The 16678-nt window shown below is 38.4% G+C and overlaps 1 protein-coding gene across 1 annotated transcript in view; it reads left to right on the forward strand.

The window, feature by feature from the left end:
• gpd2 (glycerol-3-phosphate dehydrogenase 2 (mitochondrial)) overlaps window positions 1-16266 on the forward strand; it is a 28679-nt gene extending 12413 nt beyond the window's left edge. The window contains exons 7-17 of the mRNA XM_084713731.1: window positions 1439-1603; window positions 1705-1849; window positions 2873-3066; window positions 4175-4309; window positions 4389-4564; window positions 6672-6803; window positions 6881-7039; window positions 8284-8396; window positions 9128-9206; window positions 9361-9459; window positions 15007-16266. Coding sequence (XP_084569857.1) covers window positions 1439-1603; window positions 1705-1849; window positions 2873-3066; window positions 4175-4309; window positions 4389-4564; window positions 6672-6803; window positions 6881-7039; window positions 8284-8396; window positions 9128-9206; window positions 9361-9459; window positions 15007-15132 — 1523 coding nt within the window. The 3' untranslated portion in view covers window positions 15133-16266. The remainder of the gene's footprint in view (window positions 1-1438; window positions 1604-1704; window positions 1850-2872; window positions 3067-4174; window positions 4310-4388; window positions 4565-6671; window positions 6804-6880; window positions 7040-8283; window positions 8397-9127; window positions 9207-9360; window positions 9460-15006) is intronic.
• Window positions 16267-16678: the final 412 nt, after the last annotated feature.

The following is a 16678-nucleotide window of genomic DNA, read 5'->3' on the forward strand; positions in this document are numbered from 1 at the left end:
TGCATGATTATTCCAAACAGACGAAACCTCAGATGTAAAACTCGCCCCGTGGCCGTCACATCTCCACTGGTCCCTGAAAAAAACGTGTTGACAGGCTGGTAGGATGCCCTCTGTTCCCCTCGGCAGTAAAGGTTGCGTGTTCGCTGGATGAGTACGGAGGAGAACCAAACATATGCTGAATGTCCAGCTGAGTGTGAGGAGCTTCATGTGCCGCGGGCGTCCTCTCCTCCCCGCCACTGAAAATAACAAATTTGTGTCCGTGGGTGATGTGTCTGTTACTGTAGGCTTCACTGAGTATCAGCTCGTCACGTGTGATAACAACAGGCGGCTGGTTTTTATCTCTGATGCTGCTTAAAGAAGCTTTTTAATGTATTAATTTACACAATTTTAGATATTCATCACAATCTGCATATTTTTTTCTGTGATTAGTAGCAAAAAATAACATCTAAGCTGCTTTTTAAATTATGTAACTTGATCAAATTTTGTTTTTAAACCATTATTTCAACTCCAAACAGCCTTTTTACTCTTTAAATGTTGAGATATAACTGGATTTACTGCAGGCTGGAAGAAGGGAAGAAGCATTTCCTTGGTGCAGCATATGTTTGATTTCCACCTCCCCCTCCTCCCGCCGTCATCTGCTGAGGGTGGGGGGTGGGGGTGCAGGGCCAGGATGGTGGAGGGGTGGGGCGTCTTTTCTCCAATTATGCCGTCTGGAACAATCACGGCGGTGACATTTCGAAATCTGACCTTCTCTCCCGGCGGTGTGGAGCACAGAGGAGCGTCGACGACGGTCGGAGCGGCTGAGCAGCAGCGGCAGCTTTTTCTCCCGCTGTCTTGGTTACGGCTGCTCCTGCTGCCACCAAGAACGGCCTCGCAAACACAGGACACAGCAAACGTGTCGGCCTGAACCCTCCACTTTTGGATTGACAGGGTGGTGTGTTTGTTTAAATGGCCTGAATACTCTGGGAAATTAATCTAAAGTATGTTAATGCTGCTGATGTCTCTTCTTACCCTGTCACTGCTGCCAGCAACACTTCTCATGCACATAAGGCCAAAGATAAAACGGAGCATTTCAATTACAGCGACTCAAAGTACTGTAATTAACTCGTTTTTGGGGTTATAATCAGTACATTTTATATTTTATATAATTTAACATTTTTATTGTATATTATTTATGGTTCGTCTTATTTACTGGAGCAGTGAACAGCATTTCCGTTGCATGGGATGGTAATGAGTGTTCTAGGTATTAATCAAACCCTCAGGTGTTACCAATAAAACAAGTTTTGGCTGAAGGATGGTTCTGTTCTCCCCGTCATCTGTTATTTCCTGATAATAAACACCTCGCTGTACATTATCTCTTACCATGTACACCTGTAAATCAGTCTGGGTAAGAGATCCAGCTGAATGTCTAAAATCTCTTCTTCTCTGGCTCCTTCAGGGCAACACAATGACGCCCGTATGAACCTCGCCATCGGCCTCACTGCTGCCCGCTACGGCGCCGCCATGGCCAACTACACCGAGGTGGTCCGCCTGCTGAAGACAAAAGACCCGCAGACCGGCACGGAGAAGGTGTGTGGTGCCCGCTGCAGGGACGTCATCACAGGTGAGGCGTGCAGTTTGTCTTGTATAAAAAATTCCCTGTAGAACCAACGATTAGTGAAACTCTCTGGATGTTTTTTTTTAATCATCACTCCCCACTCACAGGACAGGAATTTGATGTGAAGGCCAAGTGTGTGATCAACGCCACCGGCCCGTTTACAGACTCGCTGAGGAAGATGGACAACCAGGAGACACACAACATCTGCCAGCCCAGTGCTGGAGTTCACATCGTCATGCCTGGTTACTACAGGTGATACATGTGATACATGCATACAGAAAAGCTAAAGATATAACAAAATACTCAAAATAAAGTGACATATTCCTAAACATGTAACGAAATACTTCAAAAGTAACAATAAAAAAGTAACAAAATACTTAAAATGCATAAATAAAAACCACAAAACAAAACCTGTAAAGATAAGAATGCACCGATAAAGGATGGGATTGATAATAATAATGTAAACGGCAGTGTAATTAATAATTATAATGCACAGTGATGGTTCATGCAGACATAATGTAATGACAGTGGTGCCATTCAAACACACTGGAGCCTTAATCTAAGACTCTAGACCACTCAGACCAGCTGCCACTGACAGAGGAAAGCCAGAGTCTGTGTGTTCCAGCATCTTGAATCATCATAACTTGTAAAAATGGACGTTCACCTTTATTGAAGGTGTGGAAACATGGAGATGTTTGATGTCTTTCTTACTTCTCATCAGGTTTCTGCTGTTCTGAATGTATAAACAGTGTTTTCTCATTCCTCTGTGTAAATACTAAACTATAATCTGACCTATACCTACATGCATAGTACAATCTTCTTCTTTGGTTAAGATACAGCAGCGCAATAGAGTGGTTTTGTTGAAGTGGGGGGGTTTTAAAGTTCAGCGAAAGCTTATTGAGTGAAACCCGAGGGAGTGCAAGCCCTTTGAACAGCGGCAGAAATGCCAACCACCTAATTCTCTTCCTCCTCCCTTTCTCTCGTCTTCCTCCTCCTGCCGCTATCTGCCCCCTCCACCGCCTCCTCTTCCTCCCCCATATCTGTGTTTTTCCATTTGTGTCCTTTTTTCTCTGCTCTTCCTCTCTAACTCCTCATTTTGTCATCTTCCTCACTTTTTTTCTCCTTCTCCTACTCTTCCTCTCACTTATTACCTGAGACAGTAAAGATAGTAACAAATTAGACATAATAACAAGGATATTACTCATGCTTCTTCTTCTTCTTCTGCTCTAATTTGTGATAATCGCCACCCCTCTTCCTGTGCGTTCTGATCCGCAGCCCTGACAACATGGGTCTGCTCGATCCGGCGACGAGCGATGGACGCGTCATCTTCTTCCTGCCCTGGGAGAAGATGACCATCGCCGGCACGACCGACACGCCCACCAACGTGACGGCCCACCCAATCCCCGGGGAGGACGACATCAACTTCATCCTGAGGGAGGTCCGCAACTACCTCAGCGCTGACGTAGAAGGTATGTAGAAGGTCTTCTCTTGTCCATGTGGTCATTTATCAGGTTTCCTATCGTATTATTTAAATTTTTTCAGTTAGTTTAAACTGATTTTGTTGATTATTAAACTGTCAATCAAACAAAGTGACGAAGTGAAAACTCGAACTTTTAAAAGAACGCAAACTTATTTGAAATCCTATCAACTGATTTGTGCTCATTTTCCCCCAAATAATCCTAAAACATAAAACATTTCTTGCAGCTTGGGATTATTTTGGGAACTGTGAGTCTAAAAGCAAAGAATCTAGAGTGAAATCTGTCATATACACGTTTTATTGAGCTTTACGGGCTTAAAAATGCTACAAAATACAAAAGATTTAACAAAATATCAGAAATGTAACTAAACTCTAAAATAATAATGAAAGGTAACAAATTACTAAAAATGTAACAAAGTACAATAAATGTAACAAAATATTAAAAGTGTAACAAAATAATGTAAAAAAAAAAATACTAAAGATTTAACAAAATAAGCAGCATTGTAACACAAAGCTACCACTGACTGGGGGAGGCAGCTACATCTGGAGCAATCCCAATTTTTTTTTTATTATGACTTCTTTCCTCCTTCAGTTCAATTCATTGGCCTTATTGGCTCGACTGCATTGACCTCAGTGTTGCTAAAGAATATCAATACAGACTTTGACATAAACAATAACAACACAAAAGGCAAAAGGGCATGGAGGACAAGAGCGGCAATGGAACAGTAAGTGTTGTTGTAGGTTCATCAATTATTGTTCAGTGTTCAGTGTTAATTATTGGCCTTGTGGGACAGGAAGTCCACAGAGTTGCAGAGCTCACGTCACATTTTGCTGCCAGTCTACAGCAGTCTCCCTTCTCTCCCAGTAAGACTGGAAGTCTGTCACAGTCACTTATGTAGAGGAGTATTTTTATTATTTTTGCAAAATATTGCTCACATCTGTGTTTTTATATGTATTATACTTGACCTTACACAACTAAGGGTCTACAGAAGTCAATTCATATGTACAGAAAGTTCTGTACAGTTCTGTCTTAGCTGTATAATAATAATACCTTTTGTGTGAATCTTCTTTCTATAATCTTGTGTTTGTGTCGTCCGCAGTGCGCCGAGGAGACGTGTTGGCGGCGTGGAGCGGCATCCGTCCTCTGGTGACCGACCCCAACTCCAAAGACACTCAGTCCATCTGCAGAAACCACATCGTCAGCATCAGTGACAGCGGACTGGTCACCATCGCCGGTCAGTCAGCCTCCAGGATTATGTGCATTTTAAAGCTGTGTGAGTTGACTGTATTAAGGTGCAAACCGTGTGTGTTCAGGTGGGAAGTGGACCACCTACAGGTCCATGGCTGAGGAGACTCTGGACGCAGCCATCAAAGCTCATGGCCTGTCAGCAGGGCCCTGCAAGACTGTGGGTCTGATGCTGGAGGGAGGGAAGGGCTGGACGCCGACTCTCTACATCCGCCTGGTGCAGGACTACGGACTGGAGAACGAGGTAAAACATGATTTTTACCTCCGTTTCTTCAAGTTAACTAACATTTGATTGAACCATGTTGGAAAAGATGAGTTGAAAACAAAGAAAGAAGTAGAAAACACTGTAGTTGTTACTTTTTAAATCAACATAAGTTTTTTTGTTTGAACTTGAAACTTTGCATATGTCGCTCAGAAATCTGTATGTCATCTTTAACCAGATATTTTTCGTTTTTTTGTTTCTTGTTCTTGTTGTTTACCAGAATTTCAAACTTATACAATACTAGTATAAAAATAACAATACTCCATACGTCTTTAGATAATACAGCACATTGAATAAAAATCCTGGGCACACAAAACAGGATCATTTTCTTTATTTTTTGTTCTCTATTTAATGATGAAGCATTAGAGCTTGAGATCTGTGTCTGAACCCAGTGGGACCTGATGGGACAAGACAGGTTTGGGTCAGGTCGGGCTGTATTTCTCACATATTTCATGGGCTTACATCAAGTTTGGGCTGTAGTATTATTATTATTAGTAGTAGTAGCAGTAGTAGTTTAGTGGCTGAATGTTGAATATATTTTACCTCCTATAAATTATTCACAATAAAAGTCCCCTGTTATTTTGTTATCTAAAAGCTTTTATTATGAAGCCACAAAATGCCAGGGTTCATGGGCAGTAACTTAACACGACTTCTATCAGCTGAAAGTGAACATAAACAGTAAAATAAGTCAGATACCTGCTGGTACAAACCCCTAATCTCCCTCTGTTTAAACAGCCTGAGTTATCCCTTCTTAAAATAATGAAAGTCCCTGTGCTTGACAACAAAGATAATCAATGAATCAGGTCATTAGCATCTTTTCCATTTAAACAATTAGTTATTTATGTATGATTAAAGTGCTGGATTGAGGTTGTTAAAGGGCCGGATTCAGCCCTCTGAGCGCCATTTGAAAAGGCCTGCCGTGATGCCAAAGTCGGGGATTTAAAAAGGTGATGTCCTGGTGGCTCTACAGTCAGTGGTCAGGTCCCATCAAACCAATAGAAAAGGAAGGAACAAGGAAATCATGTAAAGAAAAGAGCCTCAGTCAAACTTGAAATGACATGGAAAATGATGGAAATACGACATTTATGTTTGTTTCCTCAAATTTTCCACCTCAACCAAACTTTTTTTTTGCTTTAAATATTTTGAGTGTTGTGTTGATTTTTTCATTTTTCATCAACCTGGTAAAAGATTCACTGCAGGAGCTTTAAAGGTGCTTTTTGACTTTGGACAGAAGAAAAATGTTCCTGAAATGTTGAACTGTTTCTCTGACTCACTGAAACATTTTCAGCATGTCGAGGCGTAGAAGGAAACAGACCTTTAACTACCGACTGTACGCAGGACCAGACACACACTCGTCTACAAACAAAGCTGTAAAACGACGCTCACACACGCATGCGCGCGCACACTCGCTGTCTTCTTCAGTGGAGCTGACATTAAAGCTGCTGCTGTAACAATGCTGACATTTCTGCTACACAAAAGACTGGACACACGTTGTAACACACTGTACGATTTATCAATGGCATGAAGTAAGGGCACATTGATTTACATCAGCTACACACCATCTTTCCAATAATTAGGCTGCGCGTTTCCATTAAATCCAATAGAACATTGTTCCATGAAGAAAAAGTCCTCGTGCAGCGAAAGTCTGCAGTATACTTACTCCTCATTAGAGGCGTTCTGCAGCGTCTCCGCTCTGTTCTGGAATATTCCTAAAAGGTCACTGTTGATATTTGGACAGCGTTTGCCCTTTCACATGATCGGCGAGCCGGCGATCTGAATAGCAAACAGCCATCCTGTGTTCTGTAAACATGTGACACCTCATCGACAAACTGGCGTTAACGCTTAGCGTTTAACTCCGAGGAGGTGAAATCAATCATGTGACCAGCAGCAGCTACGATCTGCACTGTTTAACCTGTGATTTTTATACTGGACTGTGTGCATAAATAAACTTTAGATACTAGAGTTCCTTTTTCAGTTACATCCATCATTCATTCAAGGTTATCATGAATTAATTGAATATTTTATTAATAATCGATTAAAATTGATTTATTTTATATTTAATGTTTGGTATCTTTCTCTCTGTGCACAGGTCGCTCAACACCTGGCTGCGACGTACGGAGGAAAGGCGTTCGACGTGGCCAAGATGGCTCAGGTCACCGGGCAGAGGTGGCCAATCGTTGGGAAAAGACTTGTGTCTGAGTTTCCTTACATCGAGGCCGAGGTACGGCAGGATTTTAAGGCAAACAGATCAGTCTCGAACGCTCCAGGTGTAACCTCACCTGATGTCTTTTTTCTCAGGTTCTGTATGCAATTAAGGAGTACGCCTGCACAGCCATCGACGTCATCGCCCGGCGAACACGCCTGGGCTTCCTGAATGTGCAGGCAGCTGACGAAGCGCTCCCAACCATCGTGCAGATCATGGGCAAAGAGCTGGATTGGAGTCAGGAGCGCAGGACGGTACGATTTTACAGTTTATTTTATAATAACAAAATTAGCAAAAAAAAAAAAAAAAAAAAGTTGATATACTGGCACATTTTCTGATCCCAAACTGAGGATTTTGTAAAGTTTTTTTTCCCTGCCCCAGAAAACCTGCTCAGTTTTACATCATGCTTTAATCCCTGGTGGAGTTTTGAAGTTTTTCTTTTTACATCTGGACACAATGGACAGGTCCACACCCTTTGTCCCTTCAGAGCAGGAGCTCAGTTTGTGTAGAGAAGTGATACGTGTGCATGAAAACTGAACTCTCAACTATTTAAAGCCGTTATTGTTAACCAGCAACAGGAAAGTCTCCCAGCAGCACTGTAAACAAGATACCTGCCAGTATGAGGGATGTGTTTCATACATGTACATGTAATAAAACTGTAGCTTTATTAAATCAGATACTTCCAATCTTTGTTACTCACCTGTAAAATAATCCTCCTTTATCTTTCTTTTTTCTTTGTTTAACAAAAACTGCTAATGCTAATGTTGATTCTTGGATACACATGTTACTTATGGGACTTTCTGGAAGGTATTTATCTGTTACTCATAGATTTTTCAAATAACAGAATCAAAAAAGGTTCTGGGGGGCTGTAGAGACAGGAGTAACAGTGGTAGACTTCTAATACTGGGAGTAAGAATGACTATATTAAAGGGATAGCTTGGATTATTAGAAATGGGGTTGTATGAAGTATTGATCCATAGATGGTGATCAACACGCCTCTAGCAACAGGAGTACAGCTAAGTACTCTGCTGAGAATATTTCACCACTTTAACTCACCATCAGACAGACTTTTCTGTCAGTAAACTGCCATCCAAATATCGCTCTCTCCAACCAAACTCAACTGAAAAAATCAGTGATTTTACCCTACAGGTTGAAATATGTTTTGTTGCTGACTCTGTCCACAAGTACACAACATATAACACTGAGTATATGTTGTGTATGATGTGAAAAGTTTCAGGCAGAGTAAAAATGTCACTGACTTCTGTGAATCTACTTCTTTTTGACATTTCATAGATTAAACTTTTTTATTCAGAACTGTATACTTGCCTTAAATATGTTTTCTAGTTGCTGTACACGTTTACAGTGGAAATGCACTTTATTATTTTTGTATATAAGTAAATACATAAAGTATGTCGACATATGTTAACAGTAGAAGTGAAGCTGCAGCATCAGAAAACTCACATGTGTTGACTCTTGTGGTTTTCAATGTTTGATTCAGGCGGAGCTTGAAGCAGCGAGGAAGTTTTTGTACCATGAGATGGGCTACAGGTCTCGTTCTGAGCAGATCACCAAGACGTCCGACATCAACCTGGACTACCCAGAAGTAGTCAGGTAATTATTACACCTCCTTTTTATGAAAAATAAAAAAATAAAAGACATGGAAATCGACAAGCTTTTGCTGTTTTCTGATGAATTTTGAGTGTCTGTACAGCTGGAGTCGAGCTCTAGAATGAGGTCAGCCCCACTTTTTGAATCCTAAAATCCCATGTTTGTCTGAATATTGTCTTCTGACTGTCCTGCCACCTTAATACAGGAAAATGTCATCTGATAAGCGTGCACTAACAATAAAGGGATTAGGGAGCAGGACGTTGTGTAGCAAACATTTGTAACTTGCATTTTTGTTGTATTCATTGTGTCCCCTCCCACTGAAACCAAAGCTACACCCTTGGGTTTAGTTGTTACTGTACTACACAAGTTAGCAAAACAAATAGCAGGAACAAATCTAACTGTTCTTTGTCTTAAATCACCATCTCTAATGACCGTAACATTTAAAAAAAAAAAACACTTTGGCTCATCTTTCAACTGTTCCAAAAATCACCAACTCTGGTTTTGGTTGAAATAAAACCTTAGTTCACACTTGAAATTGTTTCTGCTACGTTTGAGTGAAGTGTGTTTTACAATGATAAAATTTGCTTCATTAGTGACTTAGGCACAAAATTGTGGGAAAACAGGGTTGAAGTTGAAGAATACTAAAGTTACCCTGTAAGTCTTAGTTTTCATAAATGCTGTAGAATCAAATGTAAAGAAGTGACAGAGGAAATAATCGCTCGTGTGTGTTACAGGTACAAGAAGCGTTTCCACAAGTTTGACAAAGAGAGCAAAGGATTCATCACCACTGTGGACGTGCAGCAAGTTTTGGAAGTGAGTTGTCTTCCTGTTCCTTTTCCTCTCCTCTCCCCTGTCCTTTCAGTTTCCTTTATTTTCCTTTTTCCTGTCATTTTCCCTGTTGTCTTTCCTTTCCTCTTGTCTTCATTGTAAGTTTATTGATCCCTGCTCTTGTTTTGCATTTCTGCAGAGCATCAATGTCCACATTGACGAGAATTCGCTCCATGAAATCCTTAACGAGGTGGACCTCAACAAGAACGGACAAGTTGAACTTGATGAATTCATGCAGGTACGTAACGCTGAGACGGTGAGAACTCAGAGAGGACAACTGACGTCTGATCAGTTCAGCAGATATTTCACTTTTACTGCAGTGTTGCCTTCACGCCTCTCTGCAGTAGTGAAGTTAATTTATATGTAAAACACTCAGTCAGATTAAGACCGTTCAAGTGAAGAAAGTCTTTATTAGTATTAAAAAATCTCTTCATTGTCACATTTTTTCAGTTTACCTCTGAGACAAATAATCACATTGTTACCTCAAGGTTTTAAAAAATACCACAATGAAGAAATATGCCCCATTTAATCACCAGTATAATTTTTAGAAATGCATAAATGAATCAAAAATCACAATTTCTTATGTAAATAACAAGAGTACCTCTGATGAAGAATCAAATACAACGAAAATGAAATGAAATTATAATTGAAATTTTCCCGTTAACGCTGAAAAAAATATTCAGCTTCTCTCTGTGAGCTCCACACAGCTAAATTAAATTAATAAATCATCATAGGAAGAGTGCAAATGATATAAAAAGATACTATTTGCACTCTTGTTCAGCATATCATTAAGTCCGGCAACTTTATTTTCCCAAAACAAGCAATTGCATTAACATATTTCAACATGTTTTAATTAGAAAACCACCAACACACAGTGAACACTGCAGAGAAACTACATGCACATGGTACAAAAAATCAGCTGAGAAAACTCACAAATTTCTTCACTCCAACTCTTAAATTTTGAAATGAACTTTAAAAAAGTTTTGCTGACCTATAATTAATTTTATTCTTCAGATCAACTTGAATTTTTGAGTTTTAGAAACCCCCTTTTAACAGTTCTTCACAGTGAGATGCAGTGATCATAAATCAATTAACTGCCATTAAGAATTTAACTGATAAAAATGTTTTAATCAATAATTAATCAATAGTCTAGAGATGGCAGTTATTGCACCTCATTTGACATTGTTCTGTTTGGTGGAAGCATTTGTTGAATAAGTTATAACTAAATTAAACTTAACTGAAAATGAGAAAAAATATTAAAGTTCTGAAAAATAAAATTAAAATTGTTAAAATTAATTGATCAGTTGTCAGTGTTTTCACTATTGATAAAGGAAAATGCACAAAATTTTCAACTGTACTGTGAAGCTGATTTGTCATAATTTGGCTGCTTGAAAATTAAATAGCTGCAATTGAAAATATTAAATTATTACTTAGCAAGTTTTAAAATACCTTCTTTTTTTACAGTGAGTTTATTTTGAATTCAGTCTTTGTCATGCAGCAAAAATCTCCCTATCAAGTACATTTCTGAGAGAGAATTAGGTCCTAAATCTTTTAAAAACAAGTGAAAATTTGCCGGTTTCAACCTGTTTCTCATAGAAGTTAATGTTTTGTAAGAATATTCAAGAAATAAATAAAGAAAAATTTCATCAAAGCTCGAAACATGTTGATTTGCATTGAAAAAACATTCTTACTGAACTGGCAACTTCTTTCACTTGTTCTAAGAAAATAGGTCTTCTGGGGAAAATTACTTTATAAAAAGGAGATTTTTGCAGAAAAGACTGAATCTGAAACGGACAATAAAAGAAAAATTTATCTGAGCACACATGCTGTATGCACTGTGGTGTGTGTGTGTGTGTGTGTGTGTGTGTGTGTGTGTGTGTGCGACTGATGAGAAGGACCATTAATGCCTCACACCTCTGTCAGTGTCTGCAGAACAAACAGGACAGAGGACCTGAAGGCTGGATAATAGAAACCCTCGGGAACACAATCCATTACACTCTGATTTTTTTTCTATTTCTAGTCTTCTTTTTTTCTCCTCAGAGTCTTTTTGTTTGCCGCCATATTCCTGTTTTTAATCTGTTTTTTTTTTAACCGCCTTCTTTGTCATGCTTCATAAATTGTTATGAAATTCGTCTCTGAAAGGATTTTTAATACATATTTGATCCTGAAATTTATATCAGAACCTGCTCCAGCTGCAGAGTTTAAGGAATGAAAGTAAAAACTTAGGTACACCTGTTCTCTTGTCTGCAACATGTAGTCTAATTTTCAGTATTTATTTTGCTGGAAATTTGTTTTGAAATAGTAAAAATTCTTATATGATATCAAAGTTGTCTCATTAAAGGGATAGTTTGGATTATTTGAAATCAGTGTATTTTCTGAAGCAGCATGAAAACTATACAGTGTCCTGTTGTGGACGGGGTCAGCAGCAAAATGGATGTTAAAACTTAAAAAAATGTGATCAGTTTAAGTTTATGCTGTATTTAGAATATTTTCATCTCTTCACCATGATGTCAGTCAGCCTTTTCTGATGGGAAACTGTCAAATGTCACTCTATTGACTCTATTGGTGAAATCAGTCTTTTTTTTCTTTGCAAAACACAGAGTTGTTGTTTGTTTGGTTTGGACAGAGAAATCTTTGGCTGATATAACTGTGGTTTCCTGTTTCCTGGTTCCTGTGTAAACCAGTGAAAATATTCTAAATATAGTGTGGAATTAAAATGATACTGATTTTCTGAAGTGACTGAAATACCTTTTTCTGCTGACCCTGTCCACCATCTACTGTCATTAATACACCCCACTTCAAATAATCTGAACTATCCCTTTAATGAGACAAGCAACTTTCATATCACATTTGCATTTTTACTATTTAAAGCCCTATTTCCAGACAGACTATATGTGACAAGAGAAAGACTGTAACCAATCAATTACTAATCAAATATAAACTGACTATTAATCTAATCTAATCTAAATTCTTTGATTTCAGCTTCTTAAAATGTGAATATTTTCAGTTTTTTAGTCACCTTTGAGAGGAAAACCGAATGAAGGATGCTTTGGGAGACACTGATCGTCTGTTTTCATCATTTTCTGACATTTTATGGACAAAACAACTAATTGATTAATCGAAAATAATCGTTAGTTGGAGCCCTTAATGGCTGCACACAAAATAACTCTAAGGAGGAAAAACTGAAAATAGAAAAATCCGTGTGTAATGGATTGTGTTCCTCTCACCTGTTTGCTGATCATTGGTTTGTGGAATTAATTGTGTAATTTTTGTTATAAATTTCAGTGTAACCACGTCCAATTCAAACCTAATATCAGCGAAGTGTATTTTAAATTTGCATTAAAACTAATTTCTCCTTTTTAGATGCTTTCTATTCTGTGCAGGAGACCCCAGATTAAACAGTTAGGAGCATATTGTGGTTTCCAGTGGCTTTAATACAACAGATTGTCCTCCTCATACACGCAGTAACGGTTGCTAAAGCTGCGACACAAATTACCGTATCGTTAAAAAAGACCTCTGTCCACCTGAGCTGTGAGCGCGGAGAACATCCGCTCCTTCAGACAGAAGGTGTGAAGTCTTAACTCGACTAGATGGAGCTAATTAGAGAAGAGAATCTCTGTCAGCGACTCGTGTAATGAGGCCTGAAGTGCGTCCGGGGGCTCCCGTGTCCGTCCGTCCGCCGCTAAATTACTTTCTCACCGGAGTCCAGAAAAGAGTCATTACGTGAGAGCTTGATGACAGACGATGGTTTAGTCTTCATTAGTGTGCCGGCTTGTCCGCCGCGCTGAGGAGGAAACAGGCTGAAGAGACAAAAAACCTTCTAAATCTGACTTTCTCTGCCACTATCAAGTATTTAATCATGCATGTCACGTATAAGATGATGCTGAATGTCTGTTTCTGCTTGTGTACACACATGACCTGCACGTTGGATGACTTAGAGACGACACACAGGTAGTGTACATCGGTGCAGCATCGATGGGAAACACTCAGGCCCCACAGGGCTCACATGGAACGGGGGTTTCCTCTCACATTAACTAAAAAAAAACTTTATTAAGTCCTCTGGTGAATAAAGACGACCGGCTAGAGGGTAAAAAACACACTAAAGAACATCCAAGAAGTGTTAAAGCTGCACGAGGAACCTTCAAATATTGATGACTGAAAGAGAAAGTGTGGTGATGTTATATATATTTCTGATTGTCAACAAATCCTGTGAAAAATCAACAATGAACTGATGATCTGTCTCCTCCATGAAAACAAACAAAAGTACACATATTCATTTGTTTTCCTCACATGTAAAAGAAATACTACAAAGAAAATGTTACAAATCTGATCAAAAAGAAACAAAAATTAGTCAAATTAATCAGATATTTTTTAGGCTTTACTACAGTAAACATACAGATCTAGTCCTGTATACATTTCACACTATTGTGTGAAATGTCTGAAAAAATTCTGAAAAATATATAATTGTGATTATTTTTTACTGATATTGCAATTGCAATATGATTTGCAGTATTAAGAGTAGAACTGCAATAATTTCTTACGTCACAACCATTAAATTACTTCACAACTGTTTTGATAGGCAGTTAATCAATTTGGATCATTTTTCTTTTTTTGAAAGAAAATAGTCCAAATTCTCTGATTTCAGCTCCTCAGATGTGAATATTTTCTGGTTTCTTCACTCCTCTGACAGTAAACTGAATCTCTCTGAGTTGTGGACAAAACATTAGAGGACGTCCTCTTGGACTTTTCTGACATTTTATGGGCCAAACAACTAATTGGTTAATCATAAAATTAATGACAAATTAGCCCTGTCTCAAACTGTCGGCTCAGGGTCTGTTTCTGGCCCTTCGTCCCCCTCCCTCATTTTTCTATTTGTTTCATACTTCTTTAAACCACCGTTCAACTGAATACAAGTAGTTTCAAATCATTTCAAACCACAATTTGAAATGAAAATACAATTCTGCTTTTAGGAGTGCCTGTTGCCGATATTCTCTGTCCAGAGAAGAAAAACTTGTTCAACAATATTTCCTGGACAAAAGTAAAGTTTATTTACATATACAAACACTGCTATACATAAATACATCTACATATATGTTGGTTTTGATCATAAGATTTGTTGACAAGAAGAAAAATCTAGAATAAAATGTTCCTTATCCTTTAAAAACGTCTAATTAAATCCACAGTAATACTTAAATATTACATCTGTAAATGTTTTGTAGCAAACTAAATAAAGAGGCTGAAGAGTGAAGAAAGCTTGAATATTTTTCTGCTTGGTGGAATCAGCTGAAAATGGACGAGCTTGCATTTATTCTATTTTTTTGTAGTTTTATCAAGATCAGGAGTTAATTATTTTTTAATCTCAAGAAATCTACCTGTTGTTCTCTTGAAATAACTTGATAAATGAATTTGTTATCGTGGGAAAAAAATCTTTGTTTCCTCGAGAAAAGGAAATCATTAACTCTTGATCTCAAGGTGACAGACTTTGAAGAACAACTGTAAGCACAGCTGTTCTCAGCTTCCATTATCGTAGAAATAAAGAGGAAGCAGCTGTTTTTTTCAGCATTAAATGGTTTCATTTCCGTGCAGAAAAATGTCCACCGAGTCCAGCTTTAACACATAAAGAACATTGTTGGTGTTGGTTTCTAACTCTTGGGATGTGAAGGTGATTGGACGGCTTTAAAGCCTTTCAATGTTGGTATTTCCGTTGACTATTCCAAGCTCGGGCTTGGTTTCACGCTGTTATCGTACACACTCTAAACTATGTCCTCTGACGTCTCCTGTGCAGCTGATGAGCGCAGTGAAGAAAGGACAAGTGTCCACCAGCCGCCTGGCCATTCTGATGAAATCAGCGGAGGAGACTCTGGATAAGAGAGGGCCGGTGACGGTGGACAGAAGCGGCGGCGGCGTCTGAGCGCGAGAAGACGAGGAGGAGGAGGAGGAGGAGGATTTTTCAAGGATGCCAAGAAAATCTTCTGGTCCTTTTTAAAGGTGGTGATGACAAAAAAACAAAGGGGTCTCATGCAAATGGAGCTATTTGAATGACAATAATGCAATCAAGCACACGGCGGGGTGAATTTGGCCAAATCAAGTGCAGGCCAGCGTCACTCCTGAGTGTTTTGGGTGAAATAGGATCTAATGATTGAGGCTGAGGTTTGTTTTTCATGAAGTCGAGGAGTAGATCTGTCTGTTTGTCTTGTCTTTTGTCCTCAGTGGAGTGATTGCTTCTCAGCATCAGGTGCCTCTGATATTACACAGCGCACAATGTATCCGTTTTATACTGTCTTTTAAACAAACTCTTTGATATTTTAATCATTACATCGTCTTTGTAGATTCTCCAACACTCCTTTTTTTACGTAATTGACACTGATTGTTTGTGAAAAACTGACCTCAATGCGATGCAGCTTTTTAAGATGGCAACTGAGTGTTAATGCTTTATTCAACGGGTCCATTATTTCAGAATAATTCCCTAAAAGTTTCCTGGAAAGAACAATGTTCCTTGGTACTAATTAAACCAAATTAAAATCGAGACAGGGTTCACATAATCCAAAGATTCTTTAAAGCCCCATTTCCCAGTTATATTTGATCTTAAATTTAAGCTCTCTAATATTTTTTTTACACACTTTTCCTCAAAAGAGCACTAAAAGTTAGTGGATGTGAATGGTGGAAAATAGCTGAGGAAATGACTTTTGTTATCTCAAAATGATGAGATAATGTTTTTAAGATAACTAGATAATTTGTCAAGAGAAAGTCTTTTGTTTTCTCAAAATAAGATAATTTATCTTGACAAAACAACGTTTCTTTTCTCGAGATAATTTGTCACAAAAAACAACTTGAGATAATGAGATAACAAAAGCTGTTTTCTCGTGACGATGTATACCGAGAAAATGTTTGTTTTCTTGAGATAATGAGAAGATTTATCACAAGAAAACGACTTTTGTTTTCTCGAGTTCACATGATAATTATGAAGAACTTGAAAATTAGTCTCTGGTTCATGTGAGCACACCTGATTTTAGGCTTTAAGATCAAATCTTGATCTGACTTTCTCAGCTTTAATCAGCCGTTGCACTTGTTACTCACACTAAGAGGAAACAAAGTTTTGTTTTCTTGTAATAAAGGGTTGATTATCTCGTTATCCTGAGATAACAAAATAGTGTACTGCTGGTTGTTACTACATGTTCACAGGTGTGAGAGTGATACCAGTCTTCTCATCTAACTTTCGGCAACAAAGCAAACAAAAAGATTGAAAACTTAACATAGATGAAGAAGAATAAAATTTTCTGGACTAAATCAATGACAAATGAATATGTACTGGGGTTTAATTGAGCTTATTTTGCTTCTAATTAGTACAAAATGACTAATTCTTACCAGGAAACCATCAAACAGAAAAGATGGACCCATCAAATCAACCTAACTGTGCATTTAACTGTGTTGTTTCTGATCTTTGCATGTTAGAAGAA

This window comes from Lutjanus erythropterus, chromosome 24 (assembly GCF_056507025.1).
Source record: "Lutjanus erythropterus isolate fLutEry1 chromosome 24, fLutEry1.hap2, whole genome shotgun sequence".
NCBI classification, from domain to species: domain Eukaryota; kingdom Metazoa; phylum Chordata; class Actinopteri; order Lutjaniformes; family Lutjanidae; genus Lutjanus; species Lutjanus erythropterus.